Source organism: Marmota flaviventris, chromosome 15 (genome assembly GCF_047511675.1).
Source record: "Marmota flaviventris isolate mMarFla1 chromosome 15, mMarFla1.hap1, whole genome shotgun sequence".
NCBI lineage: Eukaryota > Metazoa > Chordata > Mammalia > Rodentia > Sciuridae > Marmota > Marmota flaviventris.
This window is the reverse complement of record NC_092512.1, coordinates 3,901,263-3,916,788: the sequence shown is the minus strand read 5'-3', so window position 1 is coordinate 3,916,788 and position 15,526 is coordinate 3,901,263. Positions and strand designations below refer to the sequence as shown.

Here is a 15,526-nt window from a genome sequence, read left to right as displayed (position 1 = left end):
ACCATCCATGAGAAGACACTTACTCTTTCATAAAACAACAAACAGACATCAAGACCCCTCCCTTAGCTACCACTCCTGAATCCCTGCCAGCAGAGCTGTGGTTGACCCTAACCTAGGCAGGGGCAGTGGCAAGTTGTGCACAGTGCTAGCAGAACAAGTTCCAACCCACTGGTTCTGATTCAGGTACACAGCTACTGCCTCCTAGCCCCGACGATACACAGGTGTAGGATTCATCCTCTGGGCAGTGACCCACTCCCAAGGAAGGAAATCTTCCCAGGGCTTCTAAGTCTCAGACTCAAAGTCACTCCACTGGGTCCCAGAGAGCAGGAACAAGGAGGGGCACCTTGGGGGACATTCCTGAAAGGGGCAGGCTCCACGGCAAGGCTCTATATGCACCCTCAACTGGGCAGGCAGCCATGGTGACAGGGTCCTGCCTGAAGACCTGGAAGCCAGAGTGCTCCTGGCTCCACCCTGGTCCACCCCCTGCAGCGTCCTGCCTCAAGTGCCTTTGGCTCCTCCATCCAAGCTGCTTCCCACAGCAGAGCACCTCCAGCAAGGGAAATAACCAGCTCAAGAACACATAGCTGCAGACTGGCCAAAACTCCAGACTGAAGAGCATCCTGGCAAAGGTGTGGCCATGTGGCACCTGCTTCCTATTTCACCACGGGAGGGCAGCGAGACAGCTCTCTATGAAGTCATCCAGGACATGTAGTAAGTGGGAAAGCAAGACTCAAACCAGAACATGCCCTTTGTATAAAAACATTAGGGTGAAAAAATAAGGCTGCATTGGCATTTACTTACAATGTCCAAAAACAAATCTGAAAGTTTATATCAGGAGCAAATAAAACTGGGCACTCTGGGAGGAGGGACAGAACAGGGCAGGTGGGCACGTGTACTTGTTGAAAAGAGTCCAGAACTGAATGCACCTGTAACAACACAAAAATACTTGAGAAAAAGAAAGAATAAAGGGTCCTTAACAGTGCCTAAGACAAGTGCTGAGTGAGCTGCAGGCCCAGGCCTGCAGATGCAGCTGAGCTCAGGAGGGGCCTCTCCCCAGCCTGAAAGGAGAGGAGGACTCGGGGTAACATCATCCACATTTGAGTTTAAAATGCACATTTTTATGTTTATTTCAGCCTTCCTTCCTGATTCACTCCAGCATTTATTGTCACTTTTGTGAAATTAAGACTCCTGAGGGTGGAGTTTCTTATTAGAAACTCATGCCGGGCTCCCAAGGTGGAGAGAGGCTGTGTCTGCAGCACAGAGCAGAGCCTGCAAGAATTCAGGGACACGGGGCTCAGAGAAGATGAGCCAGAGAGGTAAGGTGGCATGTGGGTAATTACAAAGTTGCCAAATGGTACTGGGCTTTGGAAAGCACTGCAGCAGCACATTTCTGTATTAATTTGCTTTCGGACCTGAGCCATAAAATCATACAGCTGAGCTAATAAAGCTAATTACCTGCATCTGCAACCTCCTCCCTTGCAGCCATATAAGCCACCAAAACAGCCTCGCATCTGAACCTGTGCCCACATACGGTCAAGCTGGCTGGCTGTCAGCCACGGCTACCGCCCATGACGCAGTGTCGCCGTGGGGATGGTGGGCTACTGCTTCTTCAACACACAGACCCTGGCATGGGGGCAGGGGCTGAATAAATAATGACATGACCGGAGCAAAGCCTGTCACTACTGCTACTGTGGAGAACATTTCCAAGTGCCTGCCGGGAGAGGCCCAGTGGTGAGCGTCACCATGAATCCTATCAACCTAATACTAGTTCCATCTTGAGGCTCCAGAACGTTCTGGGTATGAATAGGGACTGTTACGCCCACTTCAGAGACGGCTGTAGAACCTCGGGCCCGTGGCTTGGATGCTAGCAGGTGGGGCGCCGGCTTGAACCCAGCAGTGTGATAAGGAGCCCTCACACTGCACATTCTGTCGATTCTTCACTGCAAAAATGGCCCCCACATGACAGTGAGGACCCTGCTACCCACAGGCTGGGTCATGCCAGAGCCCTGCAGTTGCCAATGGCTTGGGCAGCATCCACGGCCTGCCTGGCCCTGTTCTTTCCAGAGCCAGGGAAGCCCGGTGGGAACTCTCCATGGTGCTGAAGAGGCCGACTCCTGCAAGGCTTCCCAGTCCCTGGGACATGACATCACATTTCCTCTCAGGGAGTCGCCTCTGAGAGTCCGCCTGTGCAGAGACCAGGACCCTGGCAGCAGCAGGACTGCGGCATCAGCTGTGGCATGTCTCCTGACCACACCCCTGCAAAGTGGCTGGGACCTGAGGCCTGCTGTGAGAGACCTCCCGCCCCAGCTCGCTTAGACCAGCTCACGTGCCCGGCTCTGGCAGCAGAGTCTAATGCCCTCAGCCGCAAGCACAGGTCCTGCTCACGGTACCCCCGGCTCGCCACACTCTGCCTCTGAGGCGTGGCTGAGTGAGTTGGCTTCCACTATGGTTAGCCTGCTCTTCCGACTGGTCACGGGCCCTCAGAGGTGGTGACTCCAAGGACCCGAGGCTGGGCTGCCTCAACTCAGTTTAACCTCCTGCCACACCCCCACTCCAGCAGCGAGTCAGTGAGCAGCCCTGCCACCCCAACTGCCAGCTTTCACTTTCCTGTAGAAATGGCTACTTTCGAAGAACAAAAACCACAGAGCAACAAGGAAAAGAGCGCAGAGAACACCTTCTGGTTCTAAGCCACAAAGCCCCCAGAACGGTGTCCCAGGCACCAGCACCATGCCTGGCATGCAGTGGGGGCTCAATAAACACCTGCTGCCTTCCACTGAGCAACCAGAGAGACTCTCCCACCTGCGAGGATCTAGATTACTATGACAGCATTATATCCTATTCATGATTATTAGTCATTCATCATTATTTATCACATTTAATTAACTGGCCAATATTTGTGCAGAACCTTATTTTACACAGACATTCATGCATGCCATCTCAGTTCATCTAGAGAACCATGAATGCTCAATTAACAAATCTCTGAAAACCATAGCCAGACACAAAGAAAATGCGGAGGGCAAGTAAAATCCCTCTCCTCTCCCACTGTTGGCTCAGGCAGCACTAGTGAAATATTTGGTAACGTACCATAAGCCCAGGCACGTTTGAAACCACTGTACAGATCCTGTCTCTGTTTATGTGGCTTATAAGTATTCTGAAAAAAAAAAATGATTGGTCAACCAACTTGCCAAAGTGAAGAGATTTGTGAGGCTGGACCCGCAGAGCTGAGGTGTGGTGGCCTCTCCCCTCCAAGGAGAAATAAGCACCATGCTCAGAACAGCTGGGCATCATCGAGGGTCTACTGAACCAAATGGAAACTATGTCATGCGCACACACACACACACACACACACACACACAAATGCACACTGAGGTCTTCCAGCTGGCTGCAAGGTGAGCAGGGCTCTCTGGCCAGCCTGCCTGCCCTTGGACACCCCTCCCCTGGAAGACACGCTGCGTCCCACATGCCAGCTCTGGAGCGAAGAACGACAGGAGCAGGGACTCAGCCCAGCCCTACTTCAGCTCAAATAAATTAGCAAATTGTCATAAATAGAAATTACACTAATGGAAAGTCTGCTTTAAATGATTAATGAGCCTCTTTCTCAGGACCTTGTTTTCCGATTTGCAGCACAAACATTGGGACTGCTAAAGTCGCTGCTCTGCCTCGATGAGAGCACTGCCTCTGGCCGAGCTCCCTGATGTCCTAGGCCTAACTGGACAGGTCACCACGTAGCAGGACACACTGTCAGGAGAAGCCTGCACTACTCTGAGATGGAGCCAGGGCACAGTTCCACCACCCGTTAGCTGGCTGATCTGAGCAAGCAAGGGAACCTCACCAGACCTGTTTTTTCCTCAATGGGATGTGCTTTAAAAACTGCTGCATGCCTGGAGGAAGTGATATAGGCCAGATCATATTGTTACATTTGTGCACGCAGGAGCAGGTAACAATACCCATCAGTATGTGTAAATACAATGCAGCAATGAAAAATGTGGGAAAAGCTACATCAGAGAGTTATTGTAAAAATTAAGTGAATAACTCTAAGCAAACTGTTCAGATCAGTACCTGGCATCCACCCATACTGCCACACTGTAATTTTATGACTATTCTATGAGATGCACATGTTCACAGTAATGATCATACCAAAACTACACAGAATTTGTTCACACTCAGCACACACACACACACCCAATTACACAAACACAATGCACATCAATTCATGCACACACACACACCCCTAAACCAGTTTGTACACAAAACTTCCTTCCCCAACTTCCTGCGCCAGCCAGATCTGAAATCTATACTATGTGTCAACTCTGACTCCTTTTAAATTCTGAGGTGTGTGTGGTCACTATTTGGATTTGGGGGAGACAGCAATCAAATTTACATCCATCTAACTTCACTCCTCTGTGCCTTGAAGGGCAAATGGCCAGGGCAATTGGATTCCATTGCCAGTGAGGTATGTCGTTCCTCTGGCTGCAGAGATTCCCTGCCACAGGAGATTAAAGGCCTCTGAAGCAAGTTATTACAAACAGCTCTAAAAGCCAGACTCCCTGAAGGCAGATACAAAATGCAACCCTGCATTTCACTTAAGATGATCAAGGAATCAGCCATGCTGATGACAGGAGCTGTTTGTATTAAAATTCATTTAGATAAAACTATTTCTCCAAGCATGACTATTAGAAAAATGTAGTGTGCTGTGTTTTAAGAGTCTTGTTTAAAGAGACGGAATGTTTTTTCAGGAGATGAGAAGACAGTGCTCCATTAAGAAGCACCTTGGAGAAGAACCGAGAAGCCATAGAGACACTGAAGGGGCAGCCCAGGGTAAGCAGTTCCACCCTCCTGTCTTACCAGGGAGGAGTGGTCGGGGGACAGCAACTTACCCTCACTGGGAAGAAAGCAGTCTTGGAAATTGAGAACAGGGCTCAACTGTAGCTAAATCCAGGGGGATGTGCTGGTTGTGATCAACCAAATGCAAGACATGGTACCTAAAGTCCTTGAAGGGCTGTAAACTTCTGGCCAATGTCTCAGCCACTGGCAAATCCCTCCAGCTTATACAGAGTAGCTGATGTCTCTGAGGCCAAGCAGCAACACCCTCAGCCATGCACAGCCAGGAGGGGACCCCTGTCTGGAGGGTGGCGGCTCAAGGATGTGAGACCCCCACACTCAGGACAACAGCTGCACTCTTCTTCATCCTTCCACTTTCCAAATCGTGGACGCTCACTTGGCCTCTGCATCCTGCAGACTCCCACTCTCCCAGTCTGGAGTACTGGTTCCCAGGATCCAGAGCCCAGTGTGCCCATGAACCGCCTGAGCCTCTGCTTCACTCTAAAAGCAACCAAACCGGTCAAAAATGCTTCTCCAGACTCAGCAAGGGAAACAGACACAATCTGGGCACCTGGCAGAGAATGCCTAGATGGCCCAGGCCACAAGCCTCTGTGCAGGGCAGTCAAACTGCCCTAGCTCCTCCTCCTCAAACCTGCACAGGTGGTTCCCACAGGCCAGCAAGTCTCTTGCCAATCTCATAAAGGCTCTTCGAAGGGACATTTGTAACAAGGCAAGGAAAACAAGGAGGCGAAATGACAGCAAGCTTGCGTAACACTGTGACAGCCACGGACAGTCTATGCAGGGCCAGCTCTGGAAGAGGATCCAGGTTTCAATTCAGACTAATCCTTCTGGTTGCAAACTCCTTTCGTAGACTATCACAGCACTCAGCTCAGGGCAACTAAGCTGGTCACCTTCTCTGGGCTGCATCCTGGAAATTACAATGTCTCATTCACATAGGTTTTAAAACTACATGCCAGAGATCACAGTCAGCATTGGGGATGCTCTATTGTGACAGGGTCCACAGCTGCTCATGGTGGTGTCCCCCAGTGCCAGCCTAATGTCTGACATACAAATGTCCCTAGCAAATAGCTGTGGAGTGAATGGGAGCCCACCTGACCTCCAGGCAGCATAATCTCACAGGAGAGACAGACTTCAGGGGAAAACAAATCTCCCTGCTTCTTAGGAGTGTGACAGAGGGGGAGGAAGCACCGGGAGCCGCAAGCTGCCAGAGCAAGGCAGGAGGGAGGCTGGGGGCTGGATCGCTCCCTCCGGGGAGGCTCATCTTGGAGGAGCCTTGCCTGTGCCGAGTCACAGGGTAGAAGGAGGGCTTCCACAGGAAACTGGGGAATTTCCAGCTGTTGACACCTTCAGGGTCAGGAACCATGTCTGTGCCTCTCAGGCTTGACCTCACTGAAGTAGTCAACAGCACAAGGACACGGGGTCCTGGATATCCTGCCAGCTACCCGGGCTCTATAGTTTTGGATTTTCCAAAATCCCATCATTTAAAAGGGTTGGAGATGACCTGCTTTGCAGGTGGAGGGTTAACAAATGCCAGCACACACCTGGCAGGAGATCAAAAGAGCCAGTGGGACTGAGAACTGGTCCCCACAGCAAACAGACACGGACACAGCGCCCTTCTAGCCACACGGCCTCCATGTCAGGGTGCTAAAAGCAGCAGGGCCAGCCTCACCAGCTCAGGCTGCAGTCCTCACAGTTCTCTCCTAAAGTCAACTGTGGTGAGTGGGGACCACAATGAAGGCTACCATCCAGAGCTAAGAGTCCACAGACAGCTGGTACAGTAGGATTTTCCAGGTTCAGCAAAAATGATGCACTGCAGTGGTTACAGGGTGGAGAGGAGGGGAACAGGGGAACACCCAGAAGCTGAAAGCAAGGACGTATTTTATCCAGAAAGCACAGGTGACGTCAAGTAAGCCTGCCTGCCTGGACCAGAGGCTGCCTATACCAGGCAGAGCCCGACCTCCAGACAGCTACACAGACAGTCCAACCACGTCAGTTCTAACTGAGACTGTTAGGTGCAAGGTTCCCTCCAGACATGGCCAGGCTACTTGGTGGCCTGGTAGAGGTGCAGGCAAGGTAGAAGGTTTTGAGTATGAGAAGTCCTTTGTGAAAACTTTAACCCTGGGACAGAATGAGGGTCAAAGCAGACAGACAGCAGAGGCCTCCTCTGTGGTGTGGCCACAGGACACAGAGGGGAGAGGCTGCCACCTCTACAGGAGCCACCAAGAGCAGCCTCAGCTCAGAAACTTGTGCATGTCTCATGCACCCTGTGGCACAGGAACTGTCAACAGCTCTGCCTCAGAAAACAACAGAGAAGCACAGAGGGACTCGGGGCATGGCAAAGGTAGTGCAGGGAGGGCTGGCTCCTGCTTCCTGGGTGTGTCCCCAACCTCTGTGGGACAGGACACAGACAGTGTGGAGCAGCTAACCCCGAGGAGGCACAAGCCGCAGCTCTTCCTGGTCATAACGACTCTGAACAGGGTTAGGACAAGGGCTTCCTAAAGGAAGGGAGGCACCATCACAGGAGCTTGTCCAAGCAGGCCCAGCAACAAGGGCACAAACTCCACCCCAGAGCCAGTGCCGTCCGGCACAGTAAACCATGACCCAGGTGCCCACTGTTCACCACCCCTTGGGGAGCTGACTGCCATGAAGTCACTGGGTCCCACAGGTATGGGTCCTTGTGACCTCTTCAGGCAGCCTGAGGAATGCAGCTGTGAGGCCCACCAGACCCCAGCCACAAGGCTGGGGAGGAACGGCCGGCTCCAAGACTGTGATCCCCAGTGTCTTCTCTGCCACCTCTGTCCCAGGCTCCTGTGACAGACTCACCCTGCTCTTCCATAGAGCAGGTGGGCATCTGGGTTTGGGGGTAGGGACGTCCAGGGGCTGGTCAGAACCAACTGAGGTATACTCAGGGGCAGGATGGCCCCTTGGAGGAAGACTCTCAGGTGGATACTGTGCAGAAAGGTACAAGACATATAGAGTAAAGACCCCAATTTCCTTTAAAACACATCTGCCCAGCATTACATGCTGCATATGGACAATTTCTACAGCTCTGGACAGGTGTCAAATTAGGCTCAACGATTGTTATAGAGTCTAAATATTTAGAAAATATTATTAAAATGCATAATAAAATTATTAGCCAATTCAATCCTTGGTCTTTCCATCTGCATGAATTCAGGTTTATAGTAGCAAAAGTCTGCTACTCAACCATGCCAGATGTCATTTTCAGATGAGAGAAAGAGAAAGAGACAGAGAGAGGATGTCCCTAATGTTGGTTCTCTTTAACCAAATTTGCCTACAGGGACAGTTGCTCATAAACTTACAATTAGGAAACTTGGGGGACCGATGTGTATGGCACATGCTAGGCACTCCATAAATATTTGTTTGAAGAATTATTAAGCAAATACAGAACAGGATGACAACCTCTTAAAGGAGTCAAGGCTTAAAGAGAAATGCAAAGACATTTCCTGTAGCTTTTTGTGCTAGTGTTTGAAAAGCATGAGAGTTCTGCTGGTCAACATGATCCTGAGAGGCAACAGACACTAGGCCAGGACCACAGGCCAGGGGAAGGCTAAAGGGGTCTGGGAACCAGCTCTTCCACTTTCTATGCACGAACCTGAGTCACCTCCCATCATCTTCCAGGCAGGATGGTGAATCCACGCTGAGTGGGGAGACAAGGGTGACTTGGATCCAGCACAGCATCCGGAAAGTGGTAGCTATGACACTGACCAGATGCAACTGTGTGCCCAGCATGGAGGGGGTTAGTAAGGGGGTCGCAATTCCACCCATTCGAGTTTTCCCGTCTTTATCTGAGCCTCAGAGTGACAGCCTTCAAGAGTGAATTCCTCCCTACAGTGCCACTTCTCCCTCTGGTCCTGCTGTCTCATCAGGCCCATCCTGCCCTGCCCTGCACAAATCCATGCCTAAAGCTGAAGCTCCAAGACTGGGGAAGGGGCATCTCTTGCCTAATGGCAGCTTCCACAGCAGGCAGGCACAGAGCCTCTCCAACCCCTCTTCCCAGAAAGACCAAGTGGCTCCCTGCTCCAGCATCATGGCCAGCCCCTGGAGGTGAGGGCCCAGCCCCAAGCCAGCGTTTGAACATCTGCAGTGGCGGGTGAGTGTGCTGTGGGCAAAGACCTGGGCTGGTCTCCGGCCCCACCCCTGACTGGCCGGCCTCTGGAGTGGCAGAGGATGCTCCTGTGTGAAGGCTGCCTCACCTGCTAGCTCGCTGCTCTGCTCCCGCAGTGGGCAGGAGAGGAATGCGCCTGGCTTTGTGAGGAGCTCAGTGGGCACAGGGAGATAAGTCCCACCACCCACCTGTCACATCTCTCTGTACCAAACACCGCCAACTGCACATGGACTGCTTTGGTCACCCAGGAGTCATTGTGTCCAGCTCACAGAGCCGGGTGCTACATCTAAAGTTCGTATTTTGTTATGAACTGCTTGGAGACATCTACCAGGCCAGACTCACATCAGTTCAAAGGTAGGAACTTGCCTCAGGTCCCAGAATTCATGGCACAGATAAATGGAGGCTACTTTTTCAGAATCTAGAGAGGCTCTCCAGAATGATCTGACCATCCCCAGAGCCACAGACTCCACGCACAATGAAGATGACTGACGGACACTCGCATCAGAGTTGCCTCTTTCTGAAAGGCCTTCTCTGAGCAAGCCACACCCATGCCTTAGTACCCCTGGGCTTTCCCCATCCTGTCCCTGTGATAAACGTCTAGCTACCATAATAGCCCACTCACATGTCTCCCACTCCATGAACTTTCCTTGACTGCCTCCACTGGGCAGCTGCAGCTCGTGACCCCTAGCACCTGGCACAATGCTCTGCCCTGGCTGCCCTTCTGCCTACCAGACAGGACCACCACACTGAGGCCTTGACTTTGCTGCTTTGCCTGCCTAGTGCCTCATGCAATGCCTGACCTACTTTCAACAAGTGGACCTGCAGTCTCCCCAGAGCATTCCTTCATTCAGCTACATGTCTACTGTGAGCCAGGCACAAGCCAGAAGTCGTAGCAGGCTCCATTACTTTATGAAGTACTTTTTCAGAGCACAGCCCTTCTGAAAACTCACTCAGTCTTTTCAAAACAGCATCTTCATGCCTCACTAGGCTGTACAATCCAATTTCAGTTTCCCAGACAATTGTGTCCATGTTTTCAGTTGTCAGTCTGTGAAAATGCTTGAGCCCAGCATTGATGGACGGCCATTAGGACTGTCACTAACATGAGTATCAACACTGGCAAGGAACAGGTGATCCAAAGTCAAGAACAACACCAGTTCCAAGAAGACCTTTCCCCACTCAGAATCAATACTCGTTAAGTGGGGCTTCTAAAGCGTGGAGTGGTTAAGACAACGCCTGTCAGGGCATTGTGGAGCTACCTGGGGCTCAGGTCCAGTAACTAAACCCTCTTGGCTCCTTCTCAGCACTCAGAAGCCCTAGGCACAGATGCATCCCAGTTCAAGGTAGACTGCTGTTATGGTTTGAATGTGAAGTGTTCCCCAAAAACTCATGTGTGAGACAATGTAAGAAGGTTTGGAGGTGAAATGATTGGTTTGTAGCCTTAACCTAATCAGCGACTCAATCCCTGATGGGATTAACTGGGTGGTGACTGGAGGCAGGTGAGGTGTGGCTGGAGGAATTGGTTCTTTGGGGGTGTAGCTATGGGGTATATATTTTGTCTCAGGAGTGTGGAATCTCTGCTTCCTGAGTGGGACAGAAGACACAGACTGTGAGGACTCTTCATCACGTGAGCCACTTCCCTCTACCACACTCTTCTGTCATGATGCTCTGCCACACCTTGATCCCCAAGGGATGGAGTCAACCTTCTGTGGACTAAGACCTCTGAGACTGTGAGCCTTAAATATACCTTTCCTCCTATACAGTTGTTCTGGTCAGATCTTTGATCACTGAAACAAAAAAGCGAACTAACAGCCACCATCAAAAGGATATGATCCTCCAGCGGATGTCCAATCTGCTGTTCACCTCCAGGCCTCGGGCTTCCTGCCTCTCCTCTTCCAGCTGCTTCGGATTTGCAAATTGCCCCTTCTCTCCTGGGCATTCCGGGACACTCTCAAAGTTGAACTTGTCCACTTGTATGGCCATTCTAAGAGAAGAGGGAGAACAGCAGAAAATTAATCAGTGGGGCGAGTTCCTCTGCGGGCTGTTAGACAATCAGCACAGGCCAGCGTGAGACAGCATAATGAATCATTATCGTTAGTAATTCATCACAGATTCATTCCAAGAAAAGGAAACCACAGACTCTCATGGTGGCCCAGCCTGCAGAGCTGGCTCAATACAGGAGCTGAAGACGCATCTGCAGATTCAGAGCCCCAGAAGACCCACATTGCCCCAGATGGAAATTTGAGCTCTGTACAGGGAGGACGCAGAGAGGTCCCAGAATGCTGCTCAGATAGTGGACTCGTATCTTAAATTTCTCCATGGACAGTCACAGATAATGCTAGCAACTTCTTGACCATAGGGGTCCCAAAAGCCCACTGGAAGACCCTCTCCATCCCCACCTACTCCATCTCCAGCCAGGTGGATGGCAGCTCCCACACACACAGTGTGCACAGCCCCACCTCCCCCTCAGCTTTCTGCACCTCAGACCCCACAGACTCCGGCTGGGTCCCTGCTCAAGCCCACGCCCTCCACACAGAACCCCTCGCCACTTGTCCAGCCCTTTGACCTTCTGATGGTTTCCAAAACACACCATTCTCCCTGCCTGGACCTTTGCACCTGCTGCCCTGCCCCTGGGATGTTCTCTGAAGCCTTGAAATAGCTGCGCCCTCCCACCTGGGAGGCTGGAGCTTGTGAGCCCTCCCCAAGTCACCCCAGCTGTGCAGCACCCTCCCCCCTGCTGCAGAACTCCATTAACTTCTAGCAGAGTATGTACCACGAGCTTAAAGACCTCTCTGGGGCTGTTACCCGCCTTCAGTTCTAGTGGTTAGCTCCCTGAGGGCAGAGATCCTCTTGGTCTGTTTTCAGCTTCCCCAGCCCAGAATAATGCCTGGCATACTGCTGCGGCTCAGTCAGTATATCTGAATAAGTGAAGGAGTGGATTAAAAGCCTTCCTGATACCAAAAGCCAAGACTTCTCTCTTCCTGCTCACCACTCACCCAGGGTCTGGCACCTATGCCCACATCTGGCTGCACCCTGGTTCCCAGCCTAACAGCTGGCCTGTGGGAAGAGGCACCTTCATTCTGGATGCTCTATGACTGTCTATAGCCTGTCCCCACCCTGAACCATCATTTCACAGAGGCAGAGGCTGACTCACTGATGTCTGAAACGCCACCTTTTAGTGCATAGGCAGGCAGACAAAAGACACCAAATAAGTGTGCATTACATGGATGGAAGAAGGGGGTTTTCCACCTGTGAGGATCCTGAAGCTCTGAGTCAGAGTCAAAGATGACAGCATCAGTCAAGTCTACAGACAGCAGCAACAGGGAGGCACTAAGCAACCCAATGAGACTCTGCCTCTAAATAAAACACAAAATAGGGCTGGGATGGGGCTCAGTGGCTGAGTGCCCTTGAGTTCAATCCCTGGTACCCTCCCTCCATCCAAAAAAAAAAAGCTCATGAAAGGTGTCTTTCTTCCCCATCAGGGGAAGCACAAGAGCATGCAGCACAAAAGAGTCTTGTTTTCTACCCAGAGTGCCTCTTATCTTCGTATCCCAAAGGTAGACTGAAGCAAACCAACGCTGTTTCCAAAGAGAAGGTCAGAGTTATTTCCCATGTTTCACTAAAAAGGCCAATTTAAGTTCAATGCCAGACAACCCCAAGGGACTGAGAATTTTCCTCTTCTGACTGAGTTTGCAAACAGGCCCAGCACCAGGCTGTCTTCCACAGAACAGGGAAGGGAGGGACACCCCAGCAGCAGTAGGCATGGGTCGGAGCACTCTAGGCACTTGTGGCCCTAGGACTAGTGGATGATTATCTAGGAGTATCTTTCCAGCCATTTCTGGTTGTGAATGTCATACTATCCCATCCATCTCCAACCTCAACCACACTGTAGCCAGGCATACCCTGAACGCCCAGGAGGGAAGAAAATAAAACTGAAGAGGGCCTCCTTGGAGCCAAGCCCTGTGCTGGGTGTGCTGTACTGGATTTATCTCACGACCATATACCAGTAGGGGTGGCTGCAATTTGCAGCAGGTGACAGGGCTGAGTGGAAGCCCGGCGTGAGCACCTGCACAACACCCCCACGTGGGCACCACACAGAGGCTGCCTCCAGAACTGACCCTGCTGCATCAGCTCCCTGTGCTTAGGCTGAGCACGCAAAATGAGAGGCTTTATTGCTGGTGCTGTTTTCAGAGCTGCATGGGACACAGACCCACAACTGCAGAGCCTGCCCTCCGAAGCCCGCCACCTGCATGAGCGACTGACCATATCCCAAATTCACTACAGGCCTCCTTCTTCCTGGGAGCCCTGAGATGCAGAAAAGGGAGAATCCTGAAGCAGCAGCCCCTTTCCTGCAAGCAATGAGACTGAGACACCAAGGGACTGAGTAGCCAACACAGGGCCACCCAGCGTCCAATCCTAGAGCTCGGATTCCAGCACCCATGGATCAACTCCAAAGCCAAGAATTATCCCCCAAACCACAGAGGAGCATGCCCAGCTCCTCCCTAGCTCTAACCTGCCCCTGCGCCTTCCTGCCCACCAGGAATGGAGGACAGCTCTGTGACTGGCAGCCTGGAAGCTGCAGGAGGTGCTCCTGAAGAGGAACTCGCCACCTGCGGCAAGATGGGTCCTGTGCTATCCAACAGCTTCAAGGCCAGCATCTTTGAGGAACAGCCAGCATTGAGGCTGCCCTAGTAGGGGACCCTGCTCTAAAGCCAGCACAGGACTGGCAATGGCTTCAGTGAGAACTGAAACCGTTGTGTTTGGAGGCCTGTCACATTTAAAGACACCAATGTTACCCGGGAACGGCAAGCCACTTGAAGGACTTGTATAGGACAGTGTGGCAAAACCCAGGCGTGGAAAGCAGAAGGCCAAGTACAGAGCCACCAAGGGGGGGGGGGGGGAGCAACCACCTGCTGCCATCACTCCAAAAGGGAAGGAGCTGAGGATGAATGGTGGCAATTTGCCCAGGGCTGCAGGTGCCAAGGCACACTGGGGCAGAGGAGGGAGTATGGTTTCAGGGCTAACCACTGGGGCTAGATTCCTAGCTCTCCACAGCTTGCACTGGACCTTGGTCAAGGCCTTCGTTCCCTGAGCACCTCTATGAAATGTGATCATACTGCTTGCACCTAGAGGGACAGCTGAAAGGAGTGCAATGTCTCTGTTCAGTGCCAGCTGCGGGAGCTACCACAATAAGTGCAAGTTGATGGCCAGCTTAGTGCCCAGGGCCACTTTCTGACTGCCTTCTCAAGTAGGGAGCACTCTTTCATAACAGTGACGGACTCTTGATACCTCACTGAAGCCACAGTCCTCCCCTCTTGCCTCAATGGCCTTTGCAGGAAAGCCCACCTGCCTGCTCCTGCCACTGCAACCTTGTGCACACATCCCTGTTCGCATGTGTTGAGAACTCAGACTGGCATGGGGCAGCGCACATCAGGGAATAGCTGCACAATCTCGCACTAGAGAGAGTCCAAAGTAGTTCAAAAACATGGCTCATGCTTTTGGCTAATTGCAGCAAAGCCCCTGGAAATCATTAGCCTGGGAGACCACATGAAGAGGAGGTGGGCCAGCATGCACATGGCCCACAGCCAGCCACTTGCCTCCTTTGGACCTAGGGTATCAGAGTCATGACCGTCCAAGCAGCTCCTACAGGGTGGCAGCGCTGGGTCTCTGGCCAGGACACACTGGTTCTAACAGTTCTTTGGTGGTGTTGTTCCTAACAGCTCTTTCTGTTTCAGGTAAAGAAGATGTTCTGCTGAGGGTTGGGGCTGGTCACCTCCTGTGAATGGCTACCCTGGGACAAGAATTTGGCCTCTGGCTCCCTGTCCTCCCAGGAACAGGAGAATATATTCCAGGACCTCAGAGTAGAGGCATCTTCCCAGTGAGTGGGCAGAGGGAAGAGGAGGCTGGGCCTCTCACAGCCACCTGCCGGCTGCGGGAGCAGTGCCGGGACAGGTCAGGAACATGGGGAACAAGCAGCTCTCCCTCACCTGGTCCTCTTCCATGTGCTCCTAACTCCTCTACACACAACCTGATTCTGTAAATAGGGACGAATACTTACAGGGCCAAGGGTCACCGAGGTGGGGACACTGACACATGTAACACCCTTGGCACTTTGCGATGGTCTCTGTAGGTTCACTGAAGGGACTAGACATGAATCCCAGTGGAGGGGAGGACCAGGCCCTGCACATGTCTCCCAGGACAGAGCTTCTGTGGATGTTGTAAAATGCATGATCACACTACTCCAGGGCTTCTTGAGGCTCGTCCAGGTGCGTTTTCCTCTAGTCTCCGCACCGCCTTGCTACGTTAAAGTACTTCACGGTGCAGACACCATGGGTCAGTTTTCATTTGCTGGGATAAATAAACCCTCATCTGTAAGATCCTGTGTAGTATGAGTGAGAGGGTGCTGGAAGGCAGGAAATGCATGCACTGTTCCTGGGTGCACTGGCAGCAGCCTTCCCACCCCCTGGCCTGCTGTGGCCTATGCAGCTGCAGGACTGGTTTCTAAATCTGCCTGGGTCCATCTGACCCTGCAGGACACTGAGAACAGGGAAGACTCCCCCC

General features: G+C 52.0%; 1 protein-coding gene across 1 annotated transcript in view; it reads right to left on the bottom strand.

Annotated features, from left to right (window-relative positions):
* Positions 1-15,526, bottom strand: part of Trappc9 (trafficking protein particle complex subunit 9) — a 501,861-nt gene that overhangs the window by 103,857 nt on the left and 382,478 nt on the right. The window contains exon 20 of the mRNA XM_071602098.1: positions 10,797-10,949. Within this exon, the coding sequence (XP_071458199.1) occupies positions 10,797-10,949 (153 nt within the window). The remainder of the gene's footprint in view (positions 1-10,796; positions 10,950-15,526) is intronic.